Source organism: Exserohilum turcica, assembly GCF_000359705.1.
Source record: "Exserohilum turcica Et28A unplaced genomic scaffold SETTUscaffold_9, whole genome shotgun sequence".
In the NCBI taxonomy this organism is placed as follows: Eukaryota; Fungi; Ascomycota; class Dothideomycetes; order Pleosporales; family Pleosporaceae; genus Exserohilum; species Exserohilum turcicum.
Window position 1 is genome coordinate 608,510 of NW_007360310.1, and position 24,415 is coordinate 632,924.

General features: G+C 48.3%; 10 protein-coding genes across 10 annotated transcripts; 5 read left to right on the forward strand and 5 right to left on the reverse strand.

The window, feature by feature from the left end:
• Window positions 1-3,648: 3,648 nt before the first annotated feature.
• On the forward strand, window positions 3,649-4,636 carry SETTUDRAFT_35735 (uncharacterized protein; the record flags this gene model as incomplete). The annotated part of the gene is made up of 3 exons (XM_008033052.1): window positions 3,649-4,276; window positions 4,330-4,511; window positions 4,568-4,636. The coding sequence occupies 3 exons, from the start codon at window positions 3,649-3,651 to the stop codon at window positions 4,634-4,636; spliced, it is 879 nt and encodes a 292-aa protein (XP_008031243.1).
• An 844-nt stretch (window positions 4,637-5,480) lies between these two features.
• On the reverse strand, window positions 5,481-6,081 carry SETTUDRAFT_174518 (uncharacterized protein). The gene is made up of 3 exons (XM_008033243.1): window positions 5,819-6,081; window positions 5,677-5,756; window positions 5,481-5,624 (listed from the first exon to the last, which is right to left on the reverse strand). Exons 2-3 carry the CDS (start codon window positions 5,734-5,736, stop codon window positions 5,496-5,498), a joined length of 189 nt encoding a protein of 62 aa, XP_008031434.1. The 5' UTR covers window positions 5,737-5,756; window positions 5,819-6,081; the 3' UTR covers window positions 5,481-5,495.
• A 3,727-nt stretch (window positions 6,082-9,808) lies between these two features.
• SETTUDRAFT_157812 (uncharacterized protein) lies at window positions 9,809-10,537 on the forward strand (the record flags this gene model as incomplete). The annotated part of the gene is made up of 1 exon (XM_008033244.1): window positions 9,809-10,537. One exon carries the CDS (start codon window positions 9,809-9,811, stop codon window positions 10,535-10,537), a length of 729 nt encoding a protein of 242 aa, XP_008031435.1.
• A 274-nt stretch (window positions 10,538-10,811) lies between these two features.
• Window positions 10,812-13,918, reverse strand: SETTUDRAFT_143868 (uncharacterized protein; the record flags this gene model as incomplete). The annotated part of the gene is made up of 7 exons (XM_008033245.1): window positions 10,812-11,650; window positions 11,702-12,446; window positions 12,496-12,751; window positions 12,801-13,150; window positions 13,198-13,395; window positions 13,442-13,744; window positions 13,799-13,918. The coding sequence occupies 7 exons, from the start codon at window positions 13,916-13,918 to the stop codon at window positions 10,812-10,814; spliced, it is 2,811 nt and encodes a 936-aa protein (XP_008031436.1).
• A 501-nt stretch (window positions 13,919-14,419) lies between these two features.
• On the reverse strand, window positions 14,420-15,513 carry SETTUDRAFT_166253 (uncharacterized protein). The gene is made up of 3 exons (XM_008033246.1): window positions 15,425-15,513; window positions 15,125-15,358; window positions 14,420-15,068 (listed from the first exon to the last, which is right to left on the reverse strand). The coding sequence occupies exons 1-3, from the start codon at window positions 15,492-15,494 to the stop codon at window positions 14,617-14,619; spliced, it is 756 nt and encodes a 251-aa protein (XP_008031437.1). The 5' UTR covers window positions 15,495-15,513; the 3' UTR covers window positions 14,420-14,616.
• A 203-nt stretch (window positions 15,514-15,716) lies between these two features.
• On the forward strand, window positions 15,717-16,718 carry SETTUDRAFT_124107 (uncharacterized protein). Its single transcript, XM_008033247.1, has 2 exons — window positions 15,717-15,816; window positions 15,875-16,718. The coding sequence occupies exons 1-2, from the start codon at window positions 15,794-15,796 to the stop codon at window positions 16,692-16,694; spliced, it is 843 nt and encodes a 280-aa protein (XP_008031438.1). The 5' UTR covers window positions 15,717-15,793; the 3' UTR covers window positions 16,695-16,718.
• Window positions 16,719-16,754: 36 nt separating this feature from the next.
• Window positions 16,755-18,421, reverse strand: SETTUDRAFT_166254 (uncharacterized protein). The gene is made up of 5 exons (XM_008033248.1): window positions 18,346-18,421; window positions 18,212-18,269; window positions 18,081-18,155; window positions 17,122-18,025; window positions 16,755-17,071 (listed from the first exon to the last, which is right to left on the reverse strand). The coding sequence occupies exons 2-5, from the start codon at window positions 18,222-18,224 to the stop codon at window positions 16,987-16,989; spliced, it is 1,077 nt and encodes a 358-aa protein (XP_008031439.1). The 5' UTR covers window positions 18,225-18,269; window positions 18,346-18,421; the 3' UTR covers window positions 16,755-16,986.
• Window positions 18,422-19,444: 1,023 nt separating this feature from the next.
• On the reverse strand, window positions 19,445-20,281 carry SETTUDRAFT_166262 (uncharacterized protein). Its single transcript, XM_008033249.1, has 4 exons — window positions 20,195-20,281; window positions 20,015-20,108; window positions 19,901-19,947; window positions 19,445-19,818 (listed from the first exon to the last, which is right to left on the reverse strand). Exons 1-4 carry the CDS (start codon window positions 20,228-20,230, stop codon window positions 19,720-19,722), a joined length of 276 nt encoding a protein of 91 aa, XP_008031440.1. The 5' UTR covers window positions 20,231-20,281; the 3' UTR covers window positions 19,445-19,719.
• Window positions 20,282-20,553: 272 nt separating this feature from the next.
• On the forward strand, window positions 20,554-20,996 carry SETTUDRAFT_100404 (uncharacterized protein; the record flags this gene model as incomplete). The annotated part of the gene is made up of 3 exons (XM_008033250.1): window positions 20,554-20,617; window positions 20,750-20,878; window positions 20,941-20,996. 3 exons carry the CDS (start codon window positions 20,554-20,556, stop codon window positions 20,994-20,996), a joined length of 249 nt encoding a protein of 82 aa, XP_008031441.1.
• A 962-nt stretch (window positions 20,997-21,958) lies between these two features.
• Window positions 21,959-24,308, forward strand: SETTUDRAFT_166263 (glycoside hydrolase family 47 protein). Its single transcript, XM_008033251.1, has 2 exons — window positions 21,959-23,882; window positions 23,975-24,308. Exons 1-2 carry the CDS (start codon window positions 21,975-21,977, stop codon window positions 24,179-24,181), a joined length of 2,115 nt encoding a protein of 704 aa, XP_008031442.1. The 5' UTR covers window positions 21,959-21,974; the 3' UTR covers window positions 24,182-24,308.
• Window positions 24,309-24,415: the final 107 nt, after the last annotated feature.

Below are 24,415 nucleotides of genomic sequence, written 5' to 3' on the forward strand. Positions count from 1 at the left end.
GCATTTAGAGCACTATTTAGAGTTATTAATAACTCTTAGTTTCTCTACTCTAAGGCTCTGCCCTAGAATATAAAGCTTTCCTCTAATAGCTCTTGGGCTTCTTGTTCTGTAGCAAAAGCTACGCAGGCGGATCCAAAGTTTTGGTTTCCTCTTCTAGATTCTGGTGTTAGCCAGAAGGGGTTGCCTACTACCTTTAGGCCTTTATTGAAGATTTCAATTTCCTCCTTTAGGACCTCTAGGCTATGGTTTGTTAGTAGTTTATGGATAACTACTTTGAACCAAGGAGTGATTGGTTAGGCTGCTTTGAACTCTGTGATATCCTTCTAGATCTCTTAGTTTTCTAGAAGGTATTTTGCTAAAAAAGCTAGAGTGGTAGTAACTATTTTATTGCCTTTTGCTAAAGGTGTTACTAAGTCTACGACTAGGGATTGTACCCCTCCCTTTGTTGTGAAGGCTTTGTCAAAAGCGTTTCTAATTTTTAGGGCGTCGAATGCAGTAGGTATATTACTAACTAGAACAATTTAGCGATCTAATAGGCTAGTAGTCTTTTTTTAGTTGTCTTTTTATGTGTTTTTTTTGTGTGTTTTTAGTTTTGTTTTTTTTAGATATATATCTAAGGTTATTCTTAATTACTAGCTACTACTATTGCGTAGGAGCTAAGGGGCTGAGCTTAAGGTTAGGTGGGCGGGGTATTTGGTTTTTTAAGGCGTCTAACTTTCTCTCTTAGTTCTTTAGAGACGTTAGATAGAGAGGAGATTTAGTCTTCTAGAATTATAGAGTTTTTCTTGTTTACTCTACTATTCTCTATAACGTCTCTAAAGACTTCTATAAGGTCTAGTAAACTAGTTTACCTAGTAAGGTTGTTTTTAGCTAGGTCAGCTGCTTGGATTACTAGGTTTCTAGCAATCTCTAAGGCCTCCTTAATAGAGGTTGCCTTTGGTGTTTTCCCTACTATAGGGTATCTTGGCACTGCTCTAATAAATGGAGAAAAATTGCTTCTTGTCCTAGTATAGGTAGGCCTAGGCGGTTCTTCTAGTTGCCTGTTAGGGCAAGGCGTAGAGGCCTCCTCAGCTATCCCAATTTCTAGATTATTATCCATTAGTCGTTTGCTTATGCCTCTAAGGTCCTTTAAGGCTAGTCTTTTTTTATTATTTTTATTATTTTAATATGTCTATGTTTCTTGCTAAATTTAAGCTTTAATAAGCTCCTGCGTTCCTATTAGCCCCTCTAGTCTTAGCATTAGAGACCAAGCTCTGTGAGAAAATTCTCACAGGCGTGAGATAACGAAGGAAGGCCTCCTTCTTCTCTCTACTGCGCGCTAGCGCCTTAGCTGTAGGTGTTGAAAGTGCTGTTAGTCGATTCCTCGTGGTCGGTTCTCCTAGATAGCGTGCTTTCCTAGCGGAGTGGGGGTGTAGCCAGAGGCGTTTGTACATTAGAGTCTTTAGGAATAGCTAAATAACTAATAAGCTTAGTCTTATATAGCTAAAGCACTTTAATAAGTGTATAAAAATAAGTAGTAAGTACTTATTACTTACTCTTTATGAATAGCTATAAAAGCTATAACTTACTAAATTTCTAAAAATACTATAAAAATAATAAGATTATTACTCTTTATATACTTTTATACTTATCTTACCTCTTGTAATAGGCGGGCCCAACGGGCCGAGCGTACAACTACTTACGCCATCCATAGCCAAAAAGGCAGTAACAAGACTTCAAGCTTCTTGAAGTCCAGGTAGTCGTATAGATATACTCGCTTAGAAGCTAAGCTGTACATACGTAGGCGTAGCCTCTTACACCTCTTATAGCTACTTAATATAAGCTATTTTACCTCTTTAAAGTAGGCTTATCAGTACTAATTTAAATTACTTATACTTACTTATATTAACTATATTACTAAATAAAAGTTCTTAAATCACTTTAAGTAAGCTTTCAACGTATTATTTATAGCTCGTCATATCTCAAAAAGGTTTCAAGGCGCTAAATTAGTGTTATTTAACTTAGAATAAGTTATATCTACCTTCAATATCTTGTTACGCCTTTTTTTACTTTTACTTATCAATACTTAGCTTTAGCTATCATGAACTCTAGAGAATACTCTTGAAATAAAGTTATAATTAACGCTAGTTAAGTAGAGAATTTAGAAACACCTAAATAGCTTATTAATATCTATAGTAAAGGCTTTCAAGAAAGTCTTAAAAGAAGTAGCTATTATTACGTATAAGATAGTATAGGTATAAAAATAAATTAGTAACCTTAAAGTAGCTAATATAGCTATTACCTAGTAAAAATTATATAAAAGAAAGTAGGTTTGAGTAAAAAAACCTTAATGGTAAAAATAAAGTACACTTAACTACTTTTAAAGACCTTATATAATATAGTAATAAAAAAAGTTAAAGAAGTAAAAGCGCGCTAAAGTAAGTCACTATCTTGATAGAAGTGTAGATAGTAAAATAAAAGTAGGTATGATATGTAAATTTATAAAAACATATTGAAAGTAGCCTTTAAATAGAATTTTATATTATATTACTTGAGATAGGCTTGAACTAGGCTATATTAGGCTATACTATAGTAGTTTTAGTGGGGTCTTAGCAAAAGTAGACGGCGAACCTGTGCAGACGGCGAACCTGTGAGGTACGTTATCACTTTTATAATAATAAATATAATTATTCTTAAGATCACCTATATAATTATCAGGACCACTTTTATGTATATATTAGTAAGGATTATAAGCTACGTTCCTAGTGACACTGGTAGGCTGAGTTAAGAACCTTTAGCATGCTTATTACCCGCCTCCTCGGGAGCTCTTTTTGGTCTCTCCCACAATATAGCCTTGGGTTTAAAAACATCCAATACAACATTGCACTAATAGCACCCGTTCACGAGTCAGCAACTTCATCTGCCACATCCTTTGAGCAGACAACGACAAGCTTATCCTCTGAAAACTCTATGAATAATGGTTTACTTCTGCTTGCTTGATAGATAGAAAATCGTCGGTCAATCCCCACCAAGGCTGACAGCACCCACACTTGGACCGATCACGCTCCCTACGCAAATGCAGCACGAGTCCACAAAACCTTAAGTTACAGCACAGGACCCGCCTTCAACTGTAGAGGGTAAGCCTTTGCACAACACCACACCAGCGGGCCATCCTGATGCTTGTGATTTGGCTCCTCTAGATGGCATACGCATTAATACATCGACATCCACAGCAGAGTTAGATTAGTCACAGGATGAGTTCCGCGATCCCATGAAAATACTGTGCCATAAGAAGAATATGTATGTCTACTTGCATGCGGATACTTACATTAGCGACGCCCATAAAAGCCGCTTTCCTGATATTTTGGAGCTTTTTAGGCTGTGACTTCTGAAGGACAAGAAGCTTGCTAAATTTCGCTCAGCTGACACGGAGTACAAGCTTAAATTGGGCGGCTTGAACCTACAGCAAACCTGCCCGTCAATTCTCATCTGCCATCCTTGGCTGAGCATTGAGGTCGGGCGCTTGATACTTAAGAGCCTCACGGCAGCAAGCCTACAGGAACAGTACAAAACCCACGGCGACAACACGCTCCCAGTCTTTGAGATGTACCCTTCTTCGTCGACGAATTTTGGATGCTGGGGAATTCTTTCAAGTACCTCAGCATATATATGGAAGATTATGACCTCAAGTGTGCCCAGCTCGTCTCAGACAATGAACCATATCAGATCAGCACTCTTACCTGCGGTGTCTCATTTGTCGCGAATGACAATGTTTTCGCTCTAACATCTGCTCATGCATTCGAGGACAATGACAACGAGAAAAGCGATAAGTGTGCCTTGAACCACGTTGACTCTACCTCCGATGATGGTGGTTTAGAGAGCGATGATACAAGCGCTCTCGAAGACTATGACTGGGGCGAGCTTGAAGTGGCGAAGGAGATGAAACAATACATCCCCAGTGATTTATACAACCCAGCGCATTCCAAACCGGAGTTCGAAAGACACGCCGGCTACTCTATATTCACGCCCAGCCAGGTTCTGGGAAGATCAAACGATCCGAAATGGGCAAGTGAGCCAAATCTTGACTGGGCTTTAGTGGAAATGCCATTTTCACGTATAGATGTCGAGTTCAACTCTCATGTGCCACTTAAACTACCCGAGAAACCAACTCCCGTCCATGTCGCTACTCCTTCTAGAGATCTTATGGGCACCATATCAAGCATCCCCTCATACATCTCCGGCTCTAGAGATTTCACAACCTTGACCCAGATATGGACAGTTACCCTTGACGGCCACAGTATGACTTGAATACCGGTAATTGTTACACTATATCTGCTGACAACTAGATAGGGGAAGGATATTTACGCAAAGGTGATAGTGGCTCGCCAGTACTTGGATTTGGGTATATGCAAGTATATGGCTACATTACTGCACTCAATTCCTTTGGCGAGGTCCACGTGATGCCGCTCCAAGCGGTGTTAGTCCAGATATGGAAGATGGTACAGCCACGCTCAAAATATTCAAAGCCAAGGGTAGGCCTTGGGGTGCGACCAGAGAATTCTGACCATCGTAAAACCACTCATACCAGATCCTCGCCGATCAGAGATCGTCTGTTTCAGTCCTGGCGAAAAGAAGTGGCAGCGGTGCCGGACACTGAAAGTTTTACTACAAGACCAATTGAACGAGAAGAAGTAGTATAGCTGAACGCTCCGATTTTAAGAATATCCGTTCCCCAACTTATAATAACGTCTACTACGCTAGATACTATCTACAGTATCACATTACAAACAGCATCTTATTCTGTAGGCATGCGTATTACTCCACATACCCCTATGTAATTCTTACAACGCAGCTCTTGGCGCTTACCTGCAACCCCATAGCCATACCCTAAGTCTTACTCCCTCAGCCCTCTGGATGCCTCAGCCATGCGCTCTCTGTCGCTGTCGTCAGATTTGTTTTCAGCCCTGCTGACGACAAATACCAAGGTAATCAAATGTGTATGCGAGGCATTTACCTGCAACGAAAAAAAGGCCACTGGTTTGTAAACAGGGACTAAAGTAGAAAGCCCTTTGGCTATAGATCGATGGTCTTATATATATTAAGTAGCGGCTGCAACAGCTACTACAGTAATGGCTACATTAGTGGGCAGCCGGCGCGGTTATACTGATAAGCTTCTGTCGTGATGGGCAGTCGCAGTGGTGGTAATAGGCGTCCGTGGTAATAAATTATGAAAACAGACTAGTGCAGAGATTATGTGATTTCCTCGCACCCAGAGCTGATCTGATGAGAGATTGATTATCCAATTATCATCGATATCTTCGAAACTTGTGCACGGTATAGAGAACACATGATCAAAGTCGAGCATAATCTGCAGCTTTAGCTGCCATGATTCCTACTTGTAATCCACTATATCAACACTTTGAACATCACCCTAAGAACAAAATATATCACTGATACTGAAATTAGAGCTCGCTATTGGAATTATATGTAGGAACATCCGCCGCAAGGCTATCTATTCAAAAGAGACAAGTACATTGGCCTGGCTGGGCCGGGACTTCAACACCCTTTATACGTGTAGCAGGAAAGACTCCATCACACCAACCAAAGCATGGGAAGCTAGAACACGGTTTTGCATCATAACATTCCTAATCTAGTTGTTAGCATTATTTCAGGAGCGCCTCGCTTTATAAGACATACAATACAGGATGCTGGGATAGCCAGGCTGACGAAGATAGCGGCTATGGTAGAGAACTTCATTCTTTTTTTTCACTGGTAATCTGTATTCGATTTATCAGTCTTAGAGAACGTTCTATGAAAAGAAAGGAGTATGCCTGCATACGCTGACTCGTAAAGAAGTTACCAATTATGTAGTGTTCAAGATATGTAAGAACAAACCAAGTAAAGAAGCTCTTAGCAGGACAAGTGAATAAGCAAAGAATAGTAGCAAGATTGCAAGTCTACAAAAAAACGATAACCTGTTTCCTGCTTGCTACTTATAATTCTGGGCGCACGCATCGCGAACCGAATTAGCTATAGCTTTAGGGAACGGACATACCCTATAATAGACAAAGTAATTTAACGCTTGTCCCTTATAGCTCGCACTATATCGCTCGCTCGGTGGAACTTGCTCTGACTAGCCCTCATTTGTGCCTCGGATCACCATCACCTATTAGCAGTTCAGCACTGACGTGCATTACCCAACCTGCACATGCAGTGCGTGAATCTGGGGGAAGAAGATACCACCAGCAGCGAGCGCACTATGTCGTTTTGCAGCAGTAGGAGTAGTGCCCAATTTAAATCCATGTGGTTCCTTGGTTAGATAGCACTCGTTCATCCTAGAGGTGGGTGGCATCGTGACGCTGAACGAACTCCTATTTCTGAATCGCGACCCTCGTATTTGCCGGTAAGCACACGCGTTCAACAGAGCTTCCATCGGCTGTTGTGGGTGTCTTTGCACTATGCATAGATCCTATTTTGTGCTCTAGATGGAGTTCTCTGTCTGAGAACAGACCACAATACCCTGGGCTCGAATGCGTCTGTGAGGTCCGCCTCTTCGAGTCTAGCGCCACTAATAGCCATACACAAGTATGCTGTCTGAGCCATGCCATGCCGTCTTTCCCGCTGTCGTCAGATGTTTTTTTTCGGCCCCGCCGGCGCCAAACACCGAGGCAATGAAGTTTGTGTGAGCATTTACCCAGAACGAACAATGTCATTGTAGGTGTCAGATGAACACGTGACCCGGGTTTGTCGCCTGAGAAAGCTGCCTGACGAAGCGCCTCGCGCCAACAAGGCTCGTGGGGACGCTGGCTTTTTGGGGCTGGTATACAGGCAGTCGAGCGCGGGACAGGCAGCGGCAGTCCAAAAGAAAGACGGTATATTGTGCAAAGTGGCCGTGCAAAATGGACGCGGGGCTGGGCACGATACTAACGGCGTCAGGCGCGAAGAGGGCGGAGGCGCAGCAACCCAGGTTGATTGACGGATGGAAGGATGGAATGGACGGGCGTAACGCCGTCACTCTAGTTCTTGTTCTTGTCGTTACTGGGCGTCTAGCGGCGGCTAAGTAAGTGAACCTTGCAGCCTTGGTGATTATCACACTGCTAGGCGCAGGGCTTGGTGGGGGATTTAAACGCCGTGTATGCGCCCATGAAACGGACCTTGTGGAGTACCCGCGCTTTCAGCAATCTCGTTGTGCTGCCTTGCAAACGATGTACAACGCCTGGTGGGGCACCTTGGAAGTACTGTAGTCCTCTCTCTCTCAACCAATCACATGCGCGACCGGGGATTAGTGTGGGTGGTCAATGCGTGCAACGGGTCAGACAATGCAACACCCCCTGCATCTCCCAAAGTAGAACCCACCAATTTCAAATCCCCACAACTCCACCACCATGACAGCTATCGAAAAAGCGCTTGCGGCAATCAATTCGCAAGGTCCAGAAGGACAAATCTCGTACCATGCAGCTGCAAAAATATATAGTGTTGCGGCATCAACTTTAACGCGTCGCCACCAAAACAAAACGCAGTCGCGTGCAGCCGCTGCACACCCACGACAACTACTCTCACCACAACAAGAGAAATACCTTGTCCAGCACATAGAAAAACTCTCTGAGCGTAGTACTCCACCGTCCTGAGAGACAATTAAAAATATGTTGCCAATATTGCAAAAAGACAGCTATCTAATAGCTGGGTTACAAGATTTCTTTAGTAGAATAGAGAGAAAATTATCACTAGAAACACCACTGGCATCAACCAAAACCGCAAAAAAGTTAACGATTTTGAAGATTACTATAATTACTTCTGTCTACTTCACGATTATATTAAGAAATACGATATCCAGCCGCAAAATATCTATAATATGGACGAAAAGGGCTTTCTCTTTAGTGTCACTTCAAGGACCAAAAGGGTGTTCTCTAAGAGACTTTAGGATGAAAAGAAAGTTCGAGCAGCTGTTAGAGACGGCAGCAGGGAGTGGATAACAACTTTAGACTGTATTTGTGCTAACGGGAGCTGGATATCGCCTATGATAATCTTTGAGGGCAAAGCTAGACTTTGAAACAACTAGGTAGAGCACCTAGATCCTTCCCAACACTAGATGTTTTTTGCTACTAGCGACTCGGGCTGGAGTAACGATATCCTAGGGCTATCTTGGCTTAAGCAGGTGTTTTAGCGCCAAACGAAAGACAAAGCAAAGCGCGATTATTGGTTGCTGATCCTAGACAGTCATAGGAGTTATTAGACTCCAAGTTTTCAAGAGTTTTGTGACTCTAACAGGATTCTCCTAGCTACTCTCCCTCCCCACTCATCTCACCAACTCCAGCCACTCGACGTTGGCATGTTCAAGCCCCTCTCGAGCGCGTATACTAAAGAACTTAATAGTCTGTCCCACCGCAGTCAAGGCTTAGTGGAGGTGCACAAAAGTGACTTTTTATGGTTATTTTAGGCGGCGTGGACACGGGCGTTCACGTCTAACAAGATACTAAGCTGTTTTTGAGCTACTGGCGTCCACCTGCAGGATAGTAATGCCGTGCTTAAATATCTTAAAAAGTCAACACCACAACAAGATATTAATCCAGAACTTAGAGAGCATGGTGATAGGGATACTACAAGAGAGCTGTCTAATTTTCTAGACAAAACTATAACGGGTTGTGCTGAAGTTATGGTCTCTGCGGTGAAAGACACTATTGCTTCACTCTAGGTCAACAACGAGATTTTGCACCACGAAAACACTAATCTACGAGAAGTACTTGCTATCAAAAATCATCTAAAGAAGCAAAAGAAGCCTCTAGAGCTCCAGCAAAGCAAGCAGTATCATACTCCGGCGGTGGTGTGGAGTCCTAGGACAATAGAAGATGCGAGAGCTCAAGAACGTCAAAAAAAACACCAAGAAGAGCTTGAAAAACTCCAAAAAAAAGAGAAACAACAGGAACGAGCTGCTAGTATAGCTCTACGAAGAAAAATTAATAGACGAGGCAAGGACTGCGCGGGAGTTGAAGAAAATAGCGAGGGATAAAGAGAGAGAAGTGAGGGCCAAAGAACTCTAGTTAAGACGCGCCCAAAAAGCTCGCGATCGCGCAGTCGCAACTTCAAAAAAAGCTCGCGATAAGCAAAATATACCTAAACGAAAAGCTTCATCGTCTCAAAAGTCAAAAAAGTCAAAGGGTGGTGGTGATGCAGGCAGCCAAAGTGGTGGTGCGTCTGCATCGTCGGCTGCGCAGCCCACCACCAAAACAACGATGCGCGGCCGCAACATCAAACTGCCAAAGAAATTTGAGTAGATAGGATTGTTTTTTGAACTATTTAGACTACTCCACCAAAAAATCTCGTGATAATAGCTTTTGTATGGTGCTCTACAGCCTCATTTTTGATAGGCGGACATTTTAGTGGTGGTGTTGCATTGTCTGACCCGTTGCACGCATTGACCACCCACACTAACACCTCTACTTACCTGACAAGAGGGCGTTTGAAACAACAAACGCAGCCGGAGTTGTGAATGAAGAGTATACGTCGCAGAAGACCGATTACCGATTACCGATTATAAGGGCGATTGAAACGTGAAAGAGCTCTTAACTAACAAGTCACAGACTAGAGCTTCGAGACTTCTTGAATCAGGGGTGTTTTGTTTGAAAATAAAAAACATAAACATCGTTGGGTCTGTGTTCAAGTGGGGGTTTTTTTCACAATGGCCTTTGGCGGCATACTAGATAAAATGCAAGGCAAGAAGGCTATTACTACACCACCACCCCAGGAACCAGCACCAACAACAACCACCATCACCAGCACTTCAACACCAACAACTCCCTTGCCCTCTGCAGAAACCAGTAAAACAGAAATCATGGACCCGGCACAAGCCCCTGCACCAGGAAACGTAGACATCGACCAGGATGTCCTAGACGACAAACACCAACTGCCCCCCATGCCCTCCCCGCTGCCCACCCCCCACAAAGATTTCCTCCACTGCATGCCCCCGGACGCGCCCATGTACCGCAAATACAGCGTCTTCACGGCCGGCAGCATCGAAATGGGTGCAGCCGTGCAATGGCAAAAGCAAATGGCGGCGCAGCTCTCGCATCTCCCCATCACCATCTGCAACCCGCGACGCGGCCACTGGAACCCCAACATCACGCCTCTGGCGCGCGACGCCGAGTTCCGGGCGCAAGTCGAGTGGGAGCTCAGTGCTCTCGAGCAAGTCGACGTCATCTGCTTCTTCTTCGACGTCAAGACCAAGAGTCCCGTGTCGCTGCTTGAACTGGGGTTGTGGGCTGCGTCGGACAAGGTGGTCGTGTGCTGCGGCGACGACTTCTGGAAGGGCGGAAACGTAGAAATTACCTGCAAGCGCTATGGTATCCCCTTTGTCAAGAGCTTTGCCGAGCTCGTGCCCGCCGTCGAGAAGATGCTGGTTGAGAAGGGCATGCGTGTTGATGCGCACGGCGACTTAGTGGGCGAGAATGTGCATACGGAGAAGGAGAAGCCGAGGAAGAAGAGTGAGTTGGAGAGGGAGAAGCAGGACTTGGAGATGAAGCTGCAGGACTTGCAGGCCAAGCTGGCGCAGGTCGAGGTGTAAGATGGTTAGTTTGTCCTTTTATGTCCTTTGTTTCTTTCTCATCTCCTTTTTTTTGCACTTTGCGTGGCGGACGGACGGCGGACATCTGAGCGTGTTTATTTGGGTATCAACGGGCAATCATGGGCGTGGGTGGGGCTTTGTGTCAATTACACATCTGCTTGTTTAGTTTGATATCCAGCATACATACCTATCATTTCATGTCTTTCAGTCTTCTAAAATCTCCTTTTTGATCACATCCGTGACGAAACTGCATTTATTCATCATGGAGCAGAATCTACTTGAGCTTAACCTGCAGTACGCCCTTCCACGCTTGCAACGCACTATCAATGTATTCCGACGCATACGCTTCCACATCGGAATCCGACAGCACGCCCCGCAGTATCTCGCCCGTCTTGCCCCATCGAGCCTGAGCCTTGATTGTAGCTTCGCCTTTGCTCTCGATAAGCTTGATGTAGCTATTCGCTGCTTCGCGTACCGCTTCGAAGCACGTTTTTGTCGCGCTTTCAACTTCGCCCACCCAGTTCTTCGGCAGCTTGGCTTTCATGGCGTGCGTGCTCTTGGGATTGACTACCTTTTCGCGCAGGTTATCCGCCAGCTTGACAAGGGCGCGCAGCACCTCGAGCTTCGTGTAGCATGACATGAGCATGTTTTCGTGGAACATTGGGGGTTCATCCTCGGGCTTCACGTCAGTAGCGCTGGGCGTGTACAGCTTCTCCATTGCCAGGCGCATGGCGTGAAGTTCTTCTGGAAGTGCTTTGACGCCTGTAGGAAGCGACTCCATCTTGTCTGCCTGACCAGCCATTATCTTCACAACCGTATTGATGTGATCCCATACTTGTGCCACTTCGGACTCTGCTGGCGTCAGGTTGGCTGCTTCTGTGGTATCATTTGTGTTCTTGACAGCTTCATGGATGAGTCCTCCTGCATTCTCCCATGTTTGCGTCTCGCGGTATAGCAGTCTGCTGCTAGCCTCCCACACGTCGTAGCTTTGGAGAATCCACGACACGTTGGGGATCATGCTGGGCATGAAGAAGGGTAATGGCCCATCGGTTTCGGTATTCTCGTAGTTGGGAAAGCCGGATACATCGACGTTGTCGAAAATATTTTGGAAGCCTATACCAGTCAGCACAATCCCGTACATCAAGACAAGATACACTGTCTTACTTTGTTGGTCTAGGATAGGCAGGTGGTCGATTGATTCACCCTTCAGTCGCGCTATGCGGCGACGCTCCACGTTGCATATATGCTTGGTTGAGCTCGACTTGAATTTCTGCTTCAAGGATAGCAAAGCGGTAGCCTGGTCCCATGGTAGTACGTGCAGGTCCGGAAATATCGTATCGTCCGTCTTGGAATCCATTCTCTCCATGTTACCAATGGCTCTGCCGAGCTCTTCCTCCGCTGAAAAACCTTGGTAGCCCTTAGCACCAAAAGGATGAGTCAGTGAGATCCGGGACAAGACGAATGGAGAAAGGGTATGGACCAGCATCTCCTTGCACTTTGTGTAACTGTACATCTGGAAAGCACTCTTTCCGAGACCAAGGTTAAGGTGCAGTCGGGCAGCAAGTAATGCGCGTGGCCTGTCTTGCTTCTCCTTGTCACAAGCGACTAGGTGGCGTGCGAGCATTGCAGCTTGCAGGAGGAGCTGGGAGTTGGGTGTATTCTCTAGTGACTTCTGGGGTTCTTCGTGAAGCATGGTGTCATGGTGCATTCGAAGAAGGGCGTAGATACCAACATAACCTGCCGGAGAGCTGGGGTCACATCGATCCGATGACTCGCAAGCCTGGGTAAAGACTTTCTCCAAGACTGCTTCGCCATTTTGAAGTTCTTGCGGCGCTAGCGATGTTAGCAGGTACGTCAATTTCAGGATGTTTTGTTTGTGTATCTGCCAATCGTTATCGGTAAAGTTGTCCTATTCTGCAGTCAGCCACAAGCCTAGAATGTACAACTCGAATACATACCTGTCCGGATACTTTGGCGTCGATGAAGAAGTCGTAAAACTCAGTTTTGTTTTCCAGTCCTTGCACAAACGGCCGCAAGTCCTTAAAGCATGAGATGAGAGTCGAGTGGTTTTCCCAGTACACCTTGCAGTCGTCCAACATCGGGGTGCCGATGAACTGGCGAAGCAACATGTACGTCAATTTCAAGACACGGTCCTTGGGTTGTGTCTCTGCTCCAAAGGCGCGTTGTATGATGTCAGATACAATGCCATTACCCCTAGGATACATCATGAGTAAGCGTAACAATGGTTCATGATGCGACTTACTCGTCCGCAGACCGGTTTTTCCGAAGTGCTTCTAGCAGCCCCGCCCATACATCATTCTTCCAAGCACAAAGTTCCCATAGGGCTTTAGAGTCTGGGTTCTCAGCCGACTGAGAAATTGCACTTTCGATAGTAGCAAGACATTGGCTTTCAACGAGAGCCCAATTTTCGCTGTCACGTGGGAGTCTTGTTCTCAGGCCCCGCAAGTCATCTTGATGCGTCGCCATGAGGTCTTTCAGGGCACCAGGCGGGCTGTCCCACAGGGTGATGAGCTCATCGCATCTGTTTTGTCGCGTGAAAAGCTCGCCCATGAAGCGTAGATCCCGTATATCCTTACAGGCAATCGGCTCATCCTGATGGCTTTAGCATACAATGCCTGTAAAGAGTGAGAATTACTTACTGGAGAAGCTTCATAAGCCTGCTTCATTAGCCTTCGCGCTAGGTCAAATTGAATCTGGCACTTCATGCCACCATCTGGTAGTTGACGTTGCTGCTCCGCCGAAAGTTGCGTGGCGAGCACTTGGGTGTAGTGCGCATGTTTCTTGATCGATGCAGACACAGCGCCATCTTTGAGCTCTTTCGTGTATTGCACCACAGCCTGTAGTTGTTAGTTGTTTATAGAGATGAATGGGGTGCTGACATACAAAACGAAAGTCCTCCCAACATTCCTCGCCAAACGCAGCTCTACCTAGCGCAGACCATAGCTCTTGTCGTTCTCTACGGCCCATTGATTTCGCGGCGCTCAGCCAAACCTTGGAGTTTTCATTACCAAGCCCGCTGATACAAACGGTGGTGGTGTGTCGTCGCGTCGCCTCTGCTAATAATTTGTACATGTATGCTAGCAGTCGGATGTCGTACACTCCCGGCTGTTGCCATGCCTGTTGTAATTGAAGAACCACATTCTTGGGATCTTGGTGTAGTTGAAGAGAAAGATCAGCTTTCCAAGCCTAATATAGGATCAGTCATCATTCACACAAAACCTCGGTTTTAGATAATCTTACTAAAAGGAATGGGTTCTTGGGACTCTTCTTCAGTGACTTTTGGACAAAAGAGTCGGCAAATTTGGCTTTTGGGTAGTCCCGCTGAGCCTTACACAATTTGTCCCAACTGTTGCACGCCATGATAGCTTTTGGAGGCGTGAACAGACGACGTAGAAGCGTCTGTGAATTTGGCCAGCGATGTTGGGATTAGAAATCAGCTGACTGGTGTAGGGGCCGCATGTGCGCTGGTGGTGGATTGGCGCAAAAAGACGAAATAGGCCATCGGGCGGGCAATCGGAGGCGAGTCTCGGCTCCGCTTTTACTCACGACACGAGGATTACCTTCACTACACTACCATCGTCACCATCACCATAAGTCTGATCCTGCTGAGTAATTGCAGATTAATAATGTCTAGATTGTAGTGCTTGACTCCGGAGTTTTCATAATGTCAATATCTATACAGCAAGTAACGCAGGCTTCATTGACGGACTAGATATTTACAGCGTAGAAATTTGGTTGACTACATCATTCCCGAGCATTCTAATTCATGGTAAAGCGGCTTTCTGTGCCACAAGTTTCAATTAAATCTCTATCTGAGCAAGCTTAGATTAAATTTCCGTGGTCGCCTTGTTACAACACCCCACTGGCTCAAGAGTTCGAATGATCTGAAACCATTTGGAGACACTCCCCATCAACATCAACATCATGACATGTCTTGACATGATTCGCAGGGGCTCTCCGGCAGTTTGCTGCCAATGAGAACAGTCTTTTGCCTGTCTATATATTACAACATCGGTACATTACTCATTCAATCATACACCGTGAATAACATGGAGCTCCTAGAAGGTAGGCCTCGTCCTCTCGCCCTTCCAGAACCCCATAACCTCTCCAGTTTCTCCAACCCACTCTTTAACCCCGGTAACAACTGCCTTTGCCATGCCCGCATTTGTCCCACTTCTCCCCCTTCTCTTTCCCTGCACACCAGTGCTGGCCCCGCCTACTCCAACGCCTGACCCGCTTCCATATGATTCAGGTGCCTTGCCTGGGGTTATGTAACTGCTTCCATCGCCAGTCGCATACTCGGAGCCCATGGACGGCAAGACATTCTCGCCAGCGGACAAGGAGACGAACAGGGCGAACGGAACAAGCCAGATGCAAAGTCCAAAGTAGGAAGCAATCTCGGTAAAGGTCGGTATATTCATGTCGCGCGCGTAGGGGTACGATGAGTAGGAGTTGGCAGGCGGCGCACTGAAGTGGCGGAACCATAGATAGTGGTTGACTATGACGAGGGCTACAGCCACAGTCAGCATGTCATGCAATGCGCTTGTTGTTCAGAGTGTATCATACCGCACGACAGCAAGAACAAGGGATCTGTGAGCTTGACAATGGGAAAGCGCCTAAGGTTCTGCGCATAGATGCCATGCGACACGATGCTCAGCAGACTTAATCTAGCTGGGAACTTGTCGACCACGAGGAGGAGAAGCTGGATGCCGACGACGCCATAGATGAGACGGTACAGCAGCTTTTTCGCAAATACAGTATGCTCTTCTACAAGCTCGGAAAGGTAGTAAAGCCCCGAGGCTACACTGCACCGTTAGCTTTGGACTTGTCGCGCCGCCAATCGGCTCTTCTGGTGGGCCCAAGTACCTATTGCCAGCGTCAAGAAGGCAAAGCCCAGTATGATACCAATGTATCCAAGCAACGGTAATATCCACATGGCGACTGGCGGCCTCTCGGAGGGTTCTGGGAGATTGAAAGGGTCTGGAAGGCAGGTTGCCGCACGATGAGGTCAGTCCAAAGGTGGCATCAAGAGCTAGCGGAGAAACCCGTCGATCCGCGCCGATGTGTGGGGGTGAACACCAAAAAGTTGTCGAACTCTTGGCTTTCGAATTCCGCGACACCTTGCCGTCACCGCTCGCTTTGCGCTGTCCCACATACCGGCATAATCCAGACACACCGAGACAGTAGAGAGCACGCTTTCCTAGATCTGCCTCTGGACCAAAAACAACCGCAATCATGTCGCGCCCCGAAGACATCCTGTACGCCTCCCACCGCAGCACAAGTCATGCGACGCAGAATTAACAGAGACTTCGATAGACCGCCCGACCTCTTCTACAATGACATCGAGTCGCGAAAGTACACAACTTCCTCGCGAATCCAAAAGATCCAATCCACAATGACCCATCGCGCCCTTTCCCTGCTCGGGCTAACCTCGCCCTCGATGATTCTCGATGTCGGCTGCGGCTCTGGTCTTTCGGGCGAGATCTTGTCGCAAACTGCTGAACAAGGCACACCGGGTGGCCCTCATGTGTGGATTGGCTACGACATCAGCGCATCCATGTTGGGCGTGGCACTGGAGAAAGAAGTCGAGGGCGACTTGTTGCTAGCAGATGCGGGGCAGGGTGTGCCATTCCGACCAGGAACTTTTGATGCGGCGATCAGCATCAGTGCAGTCCAGTGGCTGTGTAATGCCGAGACGAGCGAAGAGAGCCCCGTGGGCAGGCTTTCGAGATTCTTCAACCAACTGTATGCTTCCCTGAAGAGAGGCGGCAGGGCTGTGTGCCAGTTCTACCCCAAGAACGATGCGCAAAAGAAAATGGTGGCCCAGGCGGCCATCAAGGCTGGATTTGGCGCTGGTCTGCTGGAGGATGACATGGGCACCAAAAGCGCAAAGACATATCTTGTGCTCACGGTTGGCGGTGGGGCCGTCGACGGTGACATCACAGGTGTAGTGAGGGGCATGGAGGGCGTTGACGTCGAAGATGCGCGGAGAAAGACAAAGGGCATGAAGCGGGGCGAGGAGCGAAAGGGCAGCAAGGCGTACATCCTAAAGAAGAAGGAAAAGATGGAAAAGCAAGGCAAGGTGGTCAAGTCCTCGTCTAAGTACACAGGCAGGAAGAGGAGGATCCAATTCTAGATACCCACGGCATCACGACGTCACGCATAGCACGGAGTTTTGGGTCTTGATTTCAGTCGGCATCTTCACAAGGGTATAGCAATGGTCAATTCAATCATGCAGCATGCTATATACCACCTACAAGTACAGCTCTATTCACATTTCAGCTCGTAGTTGTACAGATTCCAGGGCGTCCAATCGTCAACGAAATGTGCCTGTTCCATGACCGATGTCATTGCCAGGTGCAACCAAGTGAGCCGAGGCCTAGATGTGGAGATATCATCGCGCTAGATGTTCATGTTAATCATGCCAATCATGCCTTCTCCATCTGGTTCAGGACAGCGCGGGTGAACTCGTGCGTCGTGGTGTTGCCTCCCATGTCCCTTGTGCGGGCGGTACTAAAATTCCGTCAGTTTTATTTTTGCGGCGTGCTGCTCATGTAACTCACCCGTCGGCAATGACCTTGTAGACGGACTGCGAGATGCGGTTGGCGTGGTCGTCAAGACCAATGTGGCGCAGCATCATGGCAGCGGACAGGATCAGAGCAGTGGGGTTGGCCTGGTCCTTGCCCTTGATGTCGAGACCGACGTGACGGCATCCAGGCTCGAAGACGGCGACGTTGCGGCCCATGTTGCATCCGGGGACGATACCGGGGCCGCCGACAAGACCAGCACCAATGTTGGACAGGATACCTCCGTAAAGGTTGGGCATCACCATAACATCGAACTGCTGAGGCCTGGAGACGCACTGCATCGAAGCGTTGTCGACAATCATGTCGTTGGTCTCGAGCGTGGGGTAGTCCTCGCCAACCTTCTTGACGGTGTTGCGGAAGAGACCGTCGGCAAGCTTCATGATGTTGGCCTTGTGGATGCAGGTAACCTTCTTGCGGTTGTTGGCAAGCGCAAAGGCAAAGGCGAACTTGGCAATGCGCTCAGACTTCTCGCGGGTGATGATCTTGAGCGACTCAACCACGCCGTTGACCGACTGGTGCTCAAGGCCAGAGTACTCGCCCTCGGTGTTCTCACGGATGATACAGAAGTCGACGTCCTTGTGGCGCGTCTCGTAACCAGGGATGTTCTTGAGGAGGACAATCGAGGCGTAGATGTCGAGCTCCTGGCGGAGGGCGACGTTGAAGGAACGGTGACCAGACCGCTCGACGGGCGTGTGGAGGATACCCTTGAGACCCAGCTTGTTGCGCTTGAGCGAGGCAATCGACTCGCGGAGGAGCTCCTCGGAGTGCACGTTGCCAGAGTCGACACCAGAGACGTCGACCTGCTCCCACTCAATAGGCACATTGTCCGCCTTGAAGATTTCCTTGACCGACTCGGAGACCTCAGCACCAATACCGTCACCTGCGCATGTTCAATATCGAGTCGCTGGGGGGTTCTGGGCGGCTATCGCGCGTACCAGGAATCAGGGTAACAGTGTATTTGCCGCCGAACTTGGTGGGCTTGAAGATGTCCTGGCCGACCGTGGCCATTGCTGCTGCTGCGTCAGAATTTCCATGCTCATGCTTTTCGCGGGGTAGTGCGTCATACACCGAGTAGCCATGGAGGGAGCCCATCGAGAGGCAGGCTTCGCGCCCCGCAGGAGCGTCTGGATGGGCGCATTAGCATTCGCGTCGCGGCCCGCCCAAAAATTCCCAATTGAGCCTGCACAGGGCATTGCTTACCTGCGCCGTTCGTTGAGAGGTCCTCGACAGCATGGTGGAGTTGCGGCGGTGGGCTGGTGGTGGGCGAGGGATTTGAGGTAGAGAGAAACAAGCTGAAGCTGGCGCTCGCCGAAAATGCATCGGCATCCGAACCGAAGGAAGAAACCGCGCTTGGCGAATCATCGCATCCGTCCAAACCCGCGGCTCGCTGCCTCGATTATCTCCGGCCCAGCGCACCCACTTTCTCTTGTTGCTCGTCCATCTGTATATACTCTATTTATTCTTCGATTCCTATGGGATGCATTGCAAGACAATGCTCCGCTTGGCTCCCACAACCCCTCCAACGCCCAAATTCGGGCAAGCGGAACTGTTCGCATGTGATAATGAGGCCTGGCCCTAGCATGTACGACCTTCCGTGGCCGGGTAGAGCCAATACAATAAATCCGTGCATTTCACGAGGAATATGAAACTTTTGCAGTATGTCTCGCATCAGACTGGCCTGTGAACTAATTCACATACTGATAAAGAAATTTTACGCTTGATTTTTCTCATCCGTACATGCACTTGAGTACATTAAGCAGCGGAAGAGCAAAACTTCCCTATCCAATTACCCAACTTATTTTCTTTGCTATCGCATGCAAGTGTTAAATAAAATAACACTTTATTGCATCGTCAAGGCTCTCATCAACTCCGCTTTAGCCTCAGCTGCAGGATCAACCAGCAACATAATAGGCTCTTCACCAAATTTAGTGACCATAACGCTCCATGTCCAAGATAAAGGTTACCGAAATAGGTACAGCTACAACGCATTAGGCAGGAGATGCTGTAAGAGGAAAGCGAATTTACTGGAGGAAAGGACCGCTATAGCGCCAGTGTAACGCTTGTGCAGAGTCTCGAAGAGAACAAATGTGGCTGTTAACGCCCCTCATCTCGTAGATTCGATGGAAAAGTTGTCTCATTGCGTCACGGAGCTGGGGTGGGACTGAGAACTTGAGCTCAGAGTTATTGAATTTCTTCAAGGACTTGGAAAGCGTATGATTGCTCATTGGGGCGGACAGTACGACAAGCCAAAATTGGTGACTGCACTCTTCATCTCTGCAATTCCAAGATTTTGGTCATTTGCAATGCCTGGTTTGACTCTTAACCGCGGATGAACTGCAATTGCGATATATTTGCTTGCTACTTTGGAATACCAGCTTCATACTATCATCCGAACCTCGCTATAAGTTGTAATGTATGCTCAACAATACTAGCAATTTTAAGTTATGTCCGACCTCAATTTAGGAATGCGAGAAGTTATCCACTCAGGGCACCGCTAGCAATTTATACCCGGTCCAAAGCCCAAATTACTCAAGGTGAGGATATTAGGCAGCCCAACTTGACATCCCCGTATAATCATTCCTCAGACGCATGCTCCCTGGATATCCTCATATTGGCTTTGATCCGCTCCAACAGCTCTGCCGTTGTCGCGAGAGGAGAAGGATGTAAGTTTCGCTGCAATACCGTTAGCCGAGTCTAGTACTTAACCAGACAGGCCCGATCCTCCAGCAACCCGCACACGTCCCCAAATACTTACATGCTTAAGCCAGGTAACACACTGATCATGTGTCCATGTCTCTGGATCTGCAATCTAACATTAGTCTGTTCCCTTCTCAAAATTGCATATTGATTATGCATAAAGGCAACGTACCGCCGGTAGGATCTTGACTGGGAAAGATGTCCTGACCCCAGATACTCCACGCTGCGACACCTGCAACTACGGCGGCGAAAGCGAAAAATGGGCCCTGTGCACTCGTCAACATCCGAAGAAATCGGCATTGAGAAGGCCCACTATGTATAGTAGATGCCAGGATAGCCATGAATAACCTACACGTTGCTGCACTGCTCGGTCGAGGGGGGTCGGCATGTTAAAGGGTGATAGATATGGCGAAGGGTGAGTCTTTTCCAAAAGTCACTTGAGGATAAAAGGCCAGATACGAGGGGTTTCAGCCTTCAAGTAGGAATTGGGTTGTAGGCAGCCACTGCATCGCCCCCCATGGATGCAGGCTGTTCCATGTGAAGCGCCACACACGTCGTCACCCCACCAAGCCCGATACAGCAAGGCTCACATTCAGCCCCTTGGTGGCCCGTGCGTCCACGCTTCGCTTGCCGGTCGACTCTCCGCACAACTAAGAAATTGCTGAATGCTTCACGATCCGAACACCGACTCGTCGACACATAACCGTCAAGATGCCTTCCGAAGTTTCCGACATTAAGCAGTTCATCGAGATCTGCAGGCGCAAGGATGCTAAGTGTACGTCTACCAATTTTGATGCGGAGGAGGTTGCGGTCGCGAAAAGAGGAGGATGTTCGCGCGGTGAAGGAAGAAAATGCGATTTTGGACCACGGCAAGGCTGCACAGAGAAAAATACTAACAGAACTGCAGCCGCCCGCATAAAGAAGAACAAGAAGGTCAACAACATCAAGTTCAAGGTCCGATGCTCGACCAACGTCTACACTCTCGTCCTTAAGGACACCGACAAGGCCGAGAAGCTCAAGCAGAGTCTGCCCCCGGGTACGCACCAGCCGTGAACAATATGTTTAACTCCTTGGGGCATAGAGTCTAATCCATTACAGGTCTTACCATCTCCGACGTTGGCAAGAAGAACCCCAAGGGCAAGCGCACCGCATAAATGGATCGAAAGGCATGAGGAACTGAGGACGGAATTGTGCAAGGACATCAATGCATGATGCGCACGAAGCATGAAAGCATGGGCGGACGGCGTCACAACGGATAACCCTTGTTCATTGGCATTACAGAACCCCTCACGTGGGTTACCACCAGGAATGAAAAATGTCAAAAAATCAGTCCAAACAGCATGAAGATATCTTGACGTAATGGTGGTGCTTCATGTTGTTATCATTACTGAATAGCTGGCTACGGAGCCCATAGCTTCATAGTTGCTAATACAGCGACTGCTTCGACTTGTTCTGTCCCCGCTTGACATTGAATACATGCTTATCTCTTCCAAGTGCACAATGCTGCCATTCAAATGCACGCACCGTCTTGGTGTCATTCAGGCAGACATGATTATGGTGATGCAATGGGACGTCGGGTCAGTACTCATAGGTCGTATCACATGAATCCTCGGCTGCGCTCCTATTGCACAACAAATAGCCTAGCATTCGAGCTCAGATTATGTCGCGACGGGGAGATGATAAATTTAGGTTTACGCAGCACAGGAGGAACGATCATAAATGTAAGCAGAGAATACCATTGGAATGAATTCAAAGATGCGACAGCAGCCGTACCTTTAATCCCTGGCATTGAGGTAATCCAATTTGCAAGAAACCGACATTGTGCTTGAATATGCATCTCCAAGTTACACCTGTGGGAATGAATGCAAGTGTTGGAGTTGTTGTGCAGAGGTAATGTGGAGCATTCCCGCGAGCTCCGCACTGGCTATCCAGGGCAGCGCTGCAGGGGTCCCCTGTCCTGCCAAGTTGTCTACATTCTGGATGAGCAGTGAACACCTGGCGGGTAAAAGGGCAGATGTACATTGTCTTGAGGATGTTTTGGATAGAGATGTTTGGACTACCGACTTCCTAAGAGCGAATTGCATTCGCTCAGCCCCGCCTCGTTACGACCACAAAACGCGTCGCGCCGCCCGATGAACTCTCCACGCGATCCATTCAACCGCAGCAGAGCAACCTTCAAAACACCCTCCGCCTTTGGCATCCTCCAGAACGTCGCGAACAGGACCGCCTTGCAAGCCGTAGAGTCCAGCAGGCAGGCAGTCGAGGCCACAAAACGAGCAATCCAGGACTCAGACATGTCCTTCGCTATCCCGCGCAACGTACCCAATTTCGAGAGCGCGCAACGCAAGTTTGAGGATAATGTTTGGAATAAGCTGCCAGGGAATGAAAAGGGCTTGCCAATGTACAAAGACAAGCCTTCGGGAAAAGTCTACGGATATGGCGCTGGGAGGGGAGGGTGGGGTTTCATGAGGGGCAAGAGGGGAATGGCGTTGATTGCCTTGGTGGTACTGGGACTCTTCTACTGGTTCGGATGGTCGAGTGGAGATGCTGTACAAGACGAGAAAGACACAGGAAAGAGCCTAGCGTCGAAGCTTGGTGGAAGCGCTACAGGGAAAAAGGGCAAAGTAGACTGGGAGAAGCGGAGACAAGCAGTAAAGGATGCCTTTTTGCTGAGTTGGAACGCATACGAGGAGCATGGCTGGGGCTACGACGAGTACCGACCGGTGTCAAAGAAAGGACGATACATGGCTGAGCCCAACGGTCTTGGTTGGATCATTGTAGATGCGCTCGACACGCTCATGATCATGAACCTGACCAAGGAATACAACCACGCCCGCGAATGGATATCCACCACTCTGGATTACGACAAGAAGCAGGATGTCAACACGTTCGAAACTACAATTCGTATGCTTGGCGGTCTACTCTCGGCACATTACCTACAAGACACACTCCCTGGGATGAAGCCCACAAATGCAAATGAGGAGGATCTCTTTTTGGAGAAGGCCGTGGATCTTGCTGACCGTCTCATGGGCGCATACGAATCACCTTCAGGCGTACCTTGGGCCAGTGTCATTCTCGCTACCTCCAAGGGCGAAGCCTCGCACGCCGACGGCGGTGCCTCTTCCACTGCTGAAGCGACTACGCTCCAACTTGAAATGAAATACCTCTCATCCATCACGGGCGAATTTAACTACTGGAAAGCAGCAGAGAAGGTCATGCAAGTCGTCGACAACCTCGGTGCCAAAGACGGTCTTCTGCCCATCTTCATCTACGCAGACAGGGGCACTTTCCGCGGAAACGAGATTCGATGGGGCAGCCGTGGAGACAGCTACTACGAATATCTTCCAAAGCAATACCTCCAGACGCAGAAACAAGAGCCCGTGTACATGGAAATGTGGAAGGAGTCACTGAATGGCGCAAAAAAGCATCTTCTTACCTACACAAAACACAGCCACTTCACCGTCCTAGCGGAGCGACCAAACGGCATCGAGGGGCATCTGCACCCCAAGATGGACCATCTCGTATGCTTCCTCCCCGGCACCATTGCTCTAGCAGTCACGGGCGGCGCGACTCTCGCCGAAGCACGCAAGCAGCCCTCATGGGGCAAAGAGCAAGAAGAAGACATTACCCTCGCACGCGAACTCACAAAAACCTGCATGGGCATGTACAAAGTAACCGCGACAGGCCTCGCGCCTGAAATCGCGCATTTCACCCTCGACGATCCCCCCAAGATGTACCGCACCGAGATCCTCGCCTCCAAATCCGACCTCGACACCAGCGTCCCGGACGGCGAGGACTGGAAAGCCGATTTCCAGATCAAGCCTGCCGACTCGCATAACTTGCAGCGCCCGGAAACCGTCGAGTCGCTGCTGTACATGTGGCGCATCACGGGCGACAACGTGTACCGCGAGTGGGGCTGGGAAATGTTCCAGTCGTTTGTCGAGCACACGGCTGTGCCGGAAAACGGCGGCTTCTCCAGCATCGGCGATGTCACCAAGATTCCGCCTCCGACGAGGGATAACATGGAGAGTTTTTGGTTGGTACGTGATGAATATCGTCTGCCCCCCCATCTCCACTCTTCTCCTTGTTCTTCGAGACTGGATAGATTGCTAACGTGGACATAAATGTACAGGCAGAGACACTCAAATACATGTATCTCCTCTTTTCCCCAGACGACCTCCTCCCGCTGGATCAAATCGTCTTCAACACCGAGGCGCATCCCTTTCCGCGATTTGACCCCAGTAAGAAGCGGTTCAAGACGGGCTGGGAGCGCATACCGAGAGATGAAAAGGGCAATCTTATAGCCAGAAAGGAGGACGAAGAGAAGAAGAAGTCGTAAGCATCAAGATGGGCCAGGGGAGGAGCGAGGGTTGAGTTCATTTGCATAAGTGGGCGTTTCTTCTGATTCTTCTGATTCTTTGATGCATTTGCAGATGTTGACTTTGCACTGACTTTTCTGAGACCCAATATTTGACCCGTATCTTTTGTTCAACTACACTTCATGGCCAGATGTGTTTCCATTGTCCTCACCTACACATACGCCACAAGAAAAAAGCACCACAAACAACGCATC

Bases quoted from the DNA above. Each gene is read 5' to 3' on its own strand.
- SETTUDRAFT_174518 (XM_008033243.1), bottom strand. From the start codon at position 5,736: ATGAAGTTCTCTACCATAGCCGCTATCTTCGTCAGCCTGGCTATCCCA. The intron at 5,625-5,676 runs GTATGTCTTATA...CAACTAGATTAG, and splicing joins CTATCCCAGCATCCTGTATT to GAATGTTATGATGCAAAACC.
- SETTUDRAFT_166254 (XM_008033248.1), bottom strand. The intron at 18,026-18,080 runs GTACGCGCGATA...GAACATGCGCAG, and splicing joins CACTGTTACCCTGATTCCTG to GTGACGGTATTGGTGCTGAG. The intron at 17,072-17,121 runs GTGAGTTACATG...ACGGAATTTTAG, and splicing joins TACAAGGTCATTGCCGACGG to TACCGCCCGCACAAGGGACA.
- SETTUDRAFT_124107 (XM_008033247.1), top strand. From the start codon at position 15,794: ATGTCGCGCCCCGAAGACATCCT. The intron at 15,817-15,874 runs GTACGCCTCCCA...AGACTTCGATAG, and splicing joins TCGCGCCCCGAAGACATCCT to ACCGCCCGACCTCTTCTACA.
- SETTUDRAFT_166262 (XM_008033249.1), bottom strand. From the start codon at position 20,230: ATGCCGACCCCCCTCGACCGAGCAGTGCAGCAACGT. The intron at 20,109-20,194 runs GTAGGTTATTCA...ACGAGTGCACAG, and splicing joins ACCGAGCAGTGCAGCAACGT to GGCCCATTTTTCGCTTTCGC. The intron at 19,819-19,900 runs GTAAGTATTTGG...ACGGTATTGCAG, and splicing joins GTGTTACCTGGCTTAAGCAT to CGAAACTTACATCCTTCTCC.
- SETTUDRAFT_166253 (XM_008033246.1), bottom strand. From the start codon at position 15,494: ATGTGGATATTACCGTTGCTTGGATACATTGGTATCATACTGGGCTTT. The intron at 15,359-15,424 runs GTACTTGGGCCC...GGTGCAGTGTAG, and splicing joins CTTCTTGACGCTGGCAATAG to CCTCGGGGCTTTACTACCTT. The intron at 15,069-15,124 runs GTATGATACACT...CTGTGGCTGTAG, and splicing joins CTTGTTCTTGCTGTCGTGCG to CCCTCGTCATAGTCAACCAC.
- SETTUDRAFT_166263 (XM_008033251.1), top strand. From the start codon at position 21,975: ATGAACTCTCCACGCGATCCATTCAACCGCAGCAGAGCAACCTTCAAA. The intron at 23,883-23,974 runs GTACGTGATGAA...ATAAATGTACAG, and splicing joins ACATGGAGAGTTTTTGGTTG to GCAGAGACACTCAAATACAT.